The 7,072-nt window shown below is 45.9% G+C and overlaps 1 protein-coding gene across 1 annotated transcript in view; it reads left to right on the top strand.

The window, feature by feature from the left end:
* The first annotated feature begins 6,311 nt into the window (after positions 1 to 6,311).
* The window catches only part of LOC105820607 (cytochrome P450 2A13), a 6,394-nt gene continuing 5,633 nt past the window's right edge, over positions 6,312 to 7,072 (top strand). Inside the window, exons 1-2 of the mRNA XM_012657133.1 lie at positions 6,312 to 6,535; positions 6,805 to 6,967. Of these exons, the coding sequence (XP_012512587.1) occupies positions 6,356 to 6,535; positions 6,805 to 6,967 (343 nt within the window). The 5' untranslated portion in view covers positions 6,312 to 6,355. The remainder of the gene's footprint in view (positions 6,536 to 6,804; positions 6,968 to 7,072) is intronic.

Below are 7,072 nucleotides of genomic sequence, written 5' to 3'. Positions count from 1 at the left end.
AAAAAAAAAAAAAAAAAAAACCAAAAACCAAAAACCAAAAACCAAAAACCAGAAATGGACAACTGGGACTATGTTAAACTAAAAATATTTTGCATAGCCAAGGAAACAATCAACAGGGTGAAAAGACAACTTGTAGAATGGGAGAAAATACTTGCAAACTAGTCATGTGACAAGGGACTAACATCCAAAATACAAAAGAAACTCAAAAAACTCAACAGCAAAAAACGAACAAACAAAAAACCCAAATAACCCCATTAAAAAGTGGGCAAAGGATCTGAATAGACATTTCTCCAAAGAAGACATACAAATAGCCAATAGTAATGTTGAAAAAATTTTCAACATTACTAATTATCAGGGAAATGCAAATCATCTCACCCCAGTTAGAAAGGCTATTATCAAAACAACAAAAAAAAATAACAAATGCTGGTGAGGATATGGAGAAAAGGGAATACTTTACACTGTTGGTGGAAATGTAAATTAGTACAGCCATTATGGAAAACAGAATGGTGGTTTCTCAAAAGACTAAAAATAGAACTACCACATGATCCAGCATTCCTATTACTGGGTATTTATCCAAAAGAAAGGAAATTGGTATAGCAAATGGATACCTGCATCTCATGTTTATTGCAACACTATTCACAATAGCCAAGATATGGAATCAACCTAGATGTCACCAATGGTTTAACGAATAAAGAAAATGTGGTACACATACGTAATGGAATACTATTTCGCCATAAAAAAAAGAAATCCTGTCATTTGCAGTAACATGTATGGAACTGGAGGTCATTGTGTTAAATGAAATAAGCCAGATACAGAAAGACAAATATCACATGTTCTCAGTCATATGTGGGACCTACAAAGTTGATCCCATGGACATACAGAGTAGAATGATAGTTAACAGAAGCTGGGAAGTGTGGAGGGGATAAAGAGAGGTATGTTAATGGGCATATACACACAATTAGATAGAAGGAGAAAGTTCTAGTGTTCAGTAGCACACTAGGGTGACTACGGTTAAAAATAATTTACTGTATATTTCAAAATAGCTAGAAGAGAAGATTTGAAATGTTCCCAACACAAAGAAATGATAAATGTTTGTGGCGATGGATATCCTAAATACTCTGATTTAATCTATACACATGCATGCATGTATCAAAGTATTGCATGTACCTAATAAATATGTATCAATATAATTATTAGGCGTGTGTGTGTGTGTGTGTGTGTGTGTGTGTGTGTATGGCTGACAAGGTTTTTTTACACCCAAACATACACACACATTGTTGGAGACTTACCCTGGGATGACCTTCATGTCGGAATTTGGTTGACAAAGTTATCCATATTATAGTTATATAAAACCTTGTCATCCCAAGGTCAGCCCCTGTCAGTTGCTTTTTCTCTTGAGTATGGGTCACACTTTCCTGTATCCTCATATGCCTATTAATTTGCAACTTTATCCTGTATATTACTAGTGATACCTTGTAGAGACTTTGGACTCTGTTATGTTGTGTTGAAAACTATTGATTTTTTTTTTGTTTGTTTTGCTTCAGAAATCAGTTAAGTTGGCTAAGCTCAAAGGCTCAGGTCTGAAATCTCACTTCCATTCTTTTAGCCTTATCTGGATACCTGGAATTTTCTAGCATGAGGAGATCAACAACCAACAGAAATTTGAACGGAGTTTATACACAGAATTTGGGGTGGCAATTCCACCACGATTATCAGTAGGTGCTGTAATCATTCTGAACTCTGTCCTCTTTTACTGAAGTCAGGAAAATTGTAATGTTTCTATGTGGGGTTTTATGAACTCCACAAGGTGCTGTCCAAGGTCTACCTTCAGGCTGAAAGCTATTTAAATAAAACAAAACAACAACAGCAAATCCCCTTCTTACAACTCCCTTCAGTCTCTGCTGCTTTTGTTCACCCTCCAGTGATTTCAGGGAATTGGTTTTCTTTAATGTTTTATTCAGAGTTAATAGTTGTTATTTTCAGGAGGCTTGATCCATAGGGGCTGCTCTACTATTACCAGAAGAAACCCTTCAGTGTGCTTGTACGCTATGACACCTTCACCCCTTTATTTAAAAAATCCCTTCTCCTTTGAGTCTCTCTCCTTCATGCCTGTCATCTATCCAACTTATTTCCCCTCTCTTTAGTCTAGGTCCTGCCATTCTCCTGGTAGGGAGGCACTTCAGGGGCCAGGACCTGAGCTGTTCAAACAACCAGAAAGAAACAACCTTGACTTTCTTCTTTTCCTTGGCCCTTCTTCACTCTACGTCAGCCAACACTCCTACAGCCCCATCCTAATCCTTTTCATCCCTCTGAAATCTGAAACACAAACGTTTCACTCTCTGATACAACCACTTGTTCTCCAGACTCCTCCTCTGCCAATGGCCTGAGAGGTACACTGGTTGACCAGATTGTCCGTCAAGGTTCCAAAGAATGTAAGAATTATGGAAGGTGAAGGCTCCCTCCTGTTAAAAGACTTATTTTTCTTTTCTAACATTTTGGAATCTCTTGTTGCATGCTTATAGGAAAGTTTTTCAAGAACCGCAGCAGATTAGGGGCAGTTTGCTAGTGTTTCATAAAGAAAAGCAGGTAGGGCTTGGTAGTCCAGAGTAGTGGTTAAGAGCATGGAATTTATAGTCACACAAGGTCATACCCAGGCTCTTCCCTCAGTATCTGTGGAACACAAAGCAAGTAACTTCTAACTTCTGGGGCCTTACCTAACTCATTTGCCAAATGGAGATGATAAAACCAACCTCACAGGCTTGCTGTGAGGAGTTTAATGAAGATCGTGCTCATGAAAAGCTTCGCACAGTTTTTCTCTGTAAGAAGAGAAACAGAGTTGGGGCAGGGCTATGCTTGAATCCAAGCACAGACAGGCACAGGCAGATATCAGATGTTCATGTGTACACAACATGGCCCATGTGCCTGCATACATACACTAGAATGCATACACAGAAACATCCATACCCTTACATGTAGTCACCCAGTACTGCACATGCACACACAAATGTGAATACACAGCCATTCTTCAGGTTGGACACATGTACAAGCTCTGGACATTCCCCAACCAGAATATCCCAAAGCATGTGTGCATTCATGCTACTCGCTCAGACGCAGAGACTGGTAGGCACTCAGGCACAGGGGCACAGACACACACACACTCATGAAGCACTCACGCAGACGTGCATGTGTAGACATAAACTAGCATGGATATCCATTTATCAAGCTCAAACACACCCCACAAGAACTGGAGCATACATAAATTCATCTATCAACATGGACACATTGCCACATACATGTGTGCAGACAGCCCAAGTGGGAGGCAGCCTAGGACCAATTTCCTATGCATAGCTCCAGTGAGGTCGGCTTGGCTGTGCTGAAGAAGGGATGCGGAGGGAGGTTTCCAAAACATTCTCTCTCCTTCCCCCACATTCCCAAAGGAAAAGCTTTAGGAACTGTAGACCAGAGAATGTAAAAGCCAGGAGGGAGATTAGAGACCATCTCATCCATGCCCTTGATCCTACAGATGAATGATAAGAGCAGCTAATATTCATCGAACACTTACTGCCATGTACCTCACATCCGTTAGCCCACACACTCCTCACCCAAACAGCCCTAGAGCAGGTGTTCTATAAGGCTCAGAGAGGTGAAGTCAGCTGTTCAAGGTCACTTAACTAGGAAGGCACAAGGTTAGGATTCCAATGCATACCTTAAACTTGTTCTTAACCACTGTTGCATTCATCTAGAAAGGGAAACTGAGGCCCGGCAAAGGGAAGGGATTTTCCTGGGTTCACCACTAGGTTGCTCTGGAAGCCTGTGCCCAAGGCAGTGCCCAGTGGGGTGTGTCTCTCTGATGTGACTTCAGACACGGATCTCTCATGCCACACTCCACGATAATCAATAAGGTCAAATTCACTGACCTCTCAATCTCCTAGTTCTCCCAATCTGACCACTGCCACCCGCTCCCATGTCAGCTAGTGGCAGCCTTTCTCAACACTCAGTGTACTTCCTGGTGCCAACCTCAATGAGAAACAAACAAACACCCCAAGTTTCTACCTCCCTCCTTTTTAAGAAACAAGGGGGAAGAGGAGGGGCCCAGGCTTGCGGCCAGCCCAGGTGCAGGTTGGTGATGAGGATTAAGGGGCCTAATACCTGCCAAGCTGCTGTTAATCCTCTTCCCACTTCTTCCCCCTCCAAAACCAACAAACAACTTTCCTCTCTCTGTTTGTTCTCTGCCCTTTATTCCCTCCTCACAGGTTGAACACTCTGAGCAGGATGCCAGGCCTGGGAGTGCCAACCTCAACCACTGTGACTTGTCCCAAGTTCAAGGCCCTCAGGCTGTGTGCAACCTGGACAGTCCAACCGTCACAGCCTGCCCAATGCCCATCTGGAGCCCCTCTCAGGGTCTAGCTGAGGTAAAATTCAGGCCCACGTAGGACCAACCTCAACACCAACCTAATGCTAATGTCACAGCCTGCTGGGACCAACCTCACACCCCATATGGTGCCACTCTTACGCCCTCCTGAAGTCAACCTCCTAGGCCAACCCTCAGAGCCCTCTTTGCACCAGAGGTGACTCTACTAATATTCTCCTTGAATCAAGTTCAGTGTCAATTTGTTTCCCATCCTAGCACACACCTGGGGAAATCTCAATGTCAACACGATGCCCCTTCCTCGCTGGCCTGCCTGGTGCTGACATCAGAACCTGCCGGTGTCACCCCTGTGTCCACTGCTGATGCCAATCTCAGCACCTGCTGCTAAGCTTGGTCTCCACTTGACTCCCAGGATGAACGAGGCCAGTCAATGATGGGAGACAAGGAGAGAGTTCATATCCCAGCTCCCTCACCTACTGCCTGCGTGAGCTCAAACAAGTCGCTTTATAGAGTCTTGGTCCGCTCATCTTTAAAACGAGGATGATAATGAACCAACCTCATTGTTACAAAGATGAAGTGAGATCATTCACATAAAGTCTTAATCTTCCTGGATGACAAGTGCTCACCAAAGGGTAACCGTCCTTATTGTTAAGGAAGCATTTCCCCAAGGGAAGGACAGTAGGGCCAGTCATCCTTTCTCTCCTCCCACCCATCCCATGGTCCACCTCTGTTCCCAACACTGCAGTTTACCCAAATCTCCTCTGCTATAGTTCCCTCTGCCTACTAATAGTACCCCCTGACAAACCAGGAATCACCCTTAAAGGAACCTTGAAACACCCTCACATATGACCATCTCTTCGCAAAGCCCCCCTTTCCACTGGTGGGGAAACCAAATGCAGAACGTGGAAACTAAGAATGTCGAGTAGAAGAGGTAGGAGTTCAAGGCCTTTGACTAACGGGCCTCTCACACGTGTGCTCCCTGCCCACTCTCTGCTTTCTGTCCTCAGTATGCCCACATATAAAATGGGGGTCATTAATAATAACAATAATAATAATAATAGAAATTATATCGTCCATCTACTGGATTTCCCTACGGACCAAAGGAAATGGGGCACTGGCTAAATTACAACCCTTGGGATATGCAGGATTTCTCCACCGCATTGTTGGTCATTATTGCTATTTTGCAAGACTCCTGCCCAGACTTCCTGTCAACTGAGATGCTGAGTTACTCTTATCCAGGTCTGTGGAAAGTTCCACCGAAATGTGATTCTGGTCTTCTACCCCTTTCGCGATCAGAGATGGGCTCGATGCACCTATCCTGGCCTTTGAGGTTGCAGTGAGGATTCCGGACGGCAAGAGACAGAACTGCGCCCAAAGCAAAAGCAAGTCAACACCTGGGGTCAAGTGCCAACCCCAGGATCCTGCTGGGCTCTCTATACACTTCTCCTCCCAGGAACTCCACATCCACAGCCCTGGGGCCTTCCTTGCCCCAAGACACAAATCCATGTCCCTGGAATCTCCCCTTCCGAGACCCTTAAACCTACATCCCGGAAGTACACTGCCATACTTCCTCTCTCACTCCAAGAAAATCCAGGCCTGTGAACTTTCCTCTCCTGAAACCCCAAAATCCACAGCTTTGGGTACTTCCTGACTCTGAGACCCCCAAATCCAAAGTTCAGGCACTGGCCTATACAAATCTTCCAAAGTCTTCACTTCTGCATTTATCCACTGCCCCTTCCTAAATCCAGACCCTTGGAGTACCCCCTCCTCAGGTGCCACAATATAGTGTGGAGGCCAATTCCTTGTTAATCTGCCCTGAGATTCCTTGTCTCCTCCCTTCTCGCTGTGTCCCAGGCTAGGCGGGGTGCATGGTGTGGTTGAAATGACACAGTTGCATAATCAACCGAAGTCCACCCTTCTCTTTCCGGTAGTATAAAGACAAAGCACCCCAGCCATCACCATCTGACTATCACTCTCACTGCCACCATGCTCGCCTCCGGGCTGCTTCTGGTGGCCTTGCTGGCCTGCCTGACTGTCATGATATTGCTGTCTGTCTGGCGGCAGAAGAAGATCTGGGGGAAGCTACCTCCAGGACCTACCCCACTGCCCTTCCTTGGGAACTACCTGCAGCTGAACACAGAGCAGATATACGACTCCCTCATGAAGGTGTCACAAGGCAGGGACATGGGTGGAAGGGGATGGGGGGCTTCTCAGTATGGCTGCGGCTTCAAAGCAAGGGTTTGACCAGGTTGGACCAGAGGCTTAAGAAAGGGAAATGTTGAAGGTTCAGCCTCAGAGTGCCAGCCAGGAAAGACCAGGGCTTGACACGCCCAGTCCCCTGACCGGGGAAATGCATCCCAGTAGGTGATGTCTCAGTGCTGGGCCCATTCAGAGCAGAGGCTGCTCCTCTAACCACTCCCACCCACATCCACCAGATCAGCGAGCGCTATGGCCCCGTGTTCACCGTTCACCTCGGGCCCCGGCAGGTCGTGGTGCTGTGCGGATATGATGCCGTAAAGGAGGCCCTGGTGGACCAGGCTGAGGAATTCAGTGGGCGAGGCGAGCAGGCCACCTTCGACCGGCTCTTCAAAGGCTATGGTAAGAGGGACACTGGATGGAGGAATGTGGTCAGGCAGACTGCATGGCCTCAGTTTCCCCACTCACCTGCCCACTAGAGCCTGTGGCAAAGCCCTTAGTCTGCTG

Source organism: Propithecus coquereli, unplaced genomic scaffold, assembly GCF_000956105.1.
Source record: "Propithecus coquereli isolate 6110/MARCELLA unplaced genomic scaffold, Pcoq_1.0 Scaffold53, whole genome shotgun sequence".
NCBI lineage: Eukaryota > Metazoa > Chordata > Mammalia > Primates > Indriidae > Propithecus > Propithecus coquereli.
The sequence above is the reverse complement of the archived record's forward strand: the minus strand, read 5'-3'. Positions and strand labels throughout refer to the sequence as shown.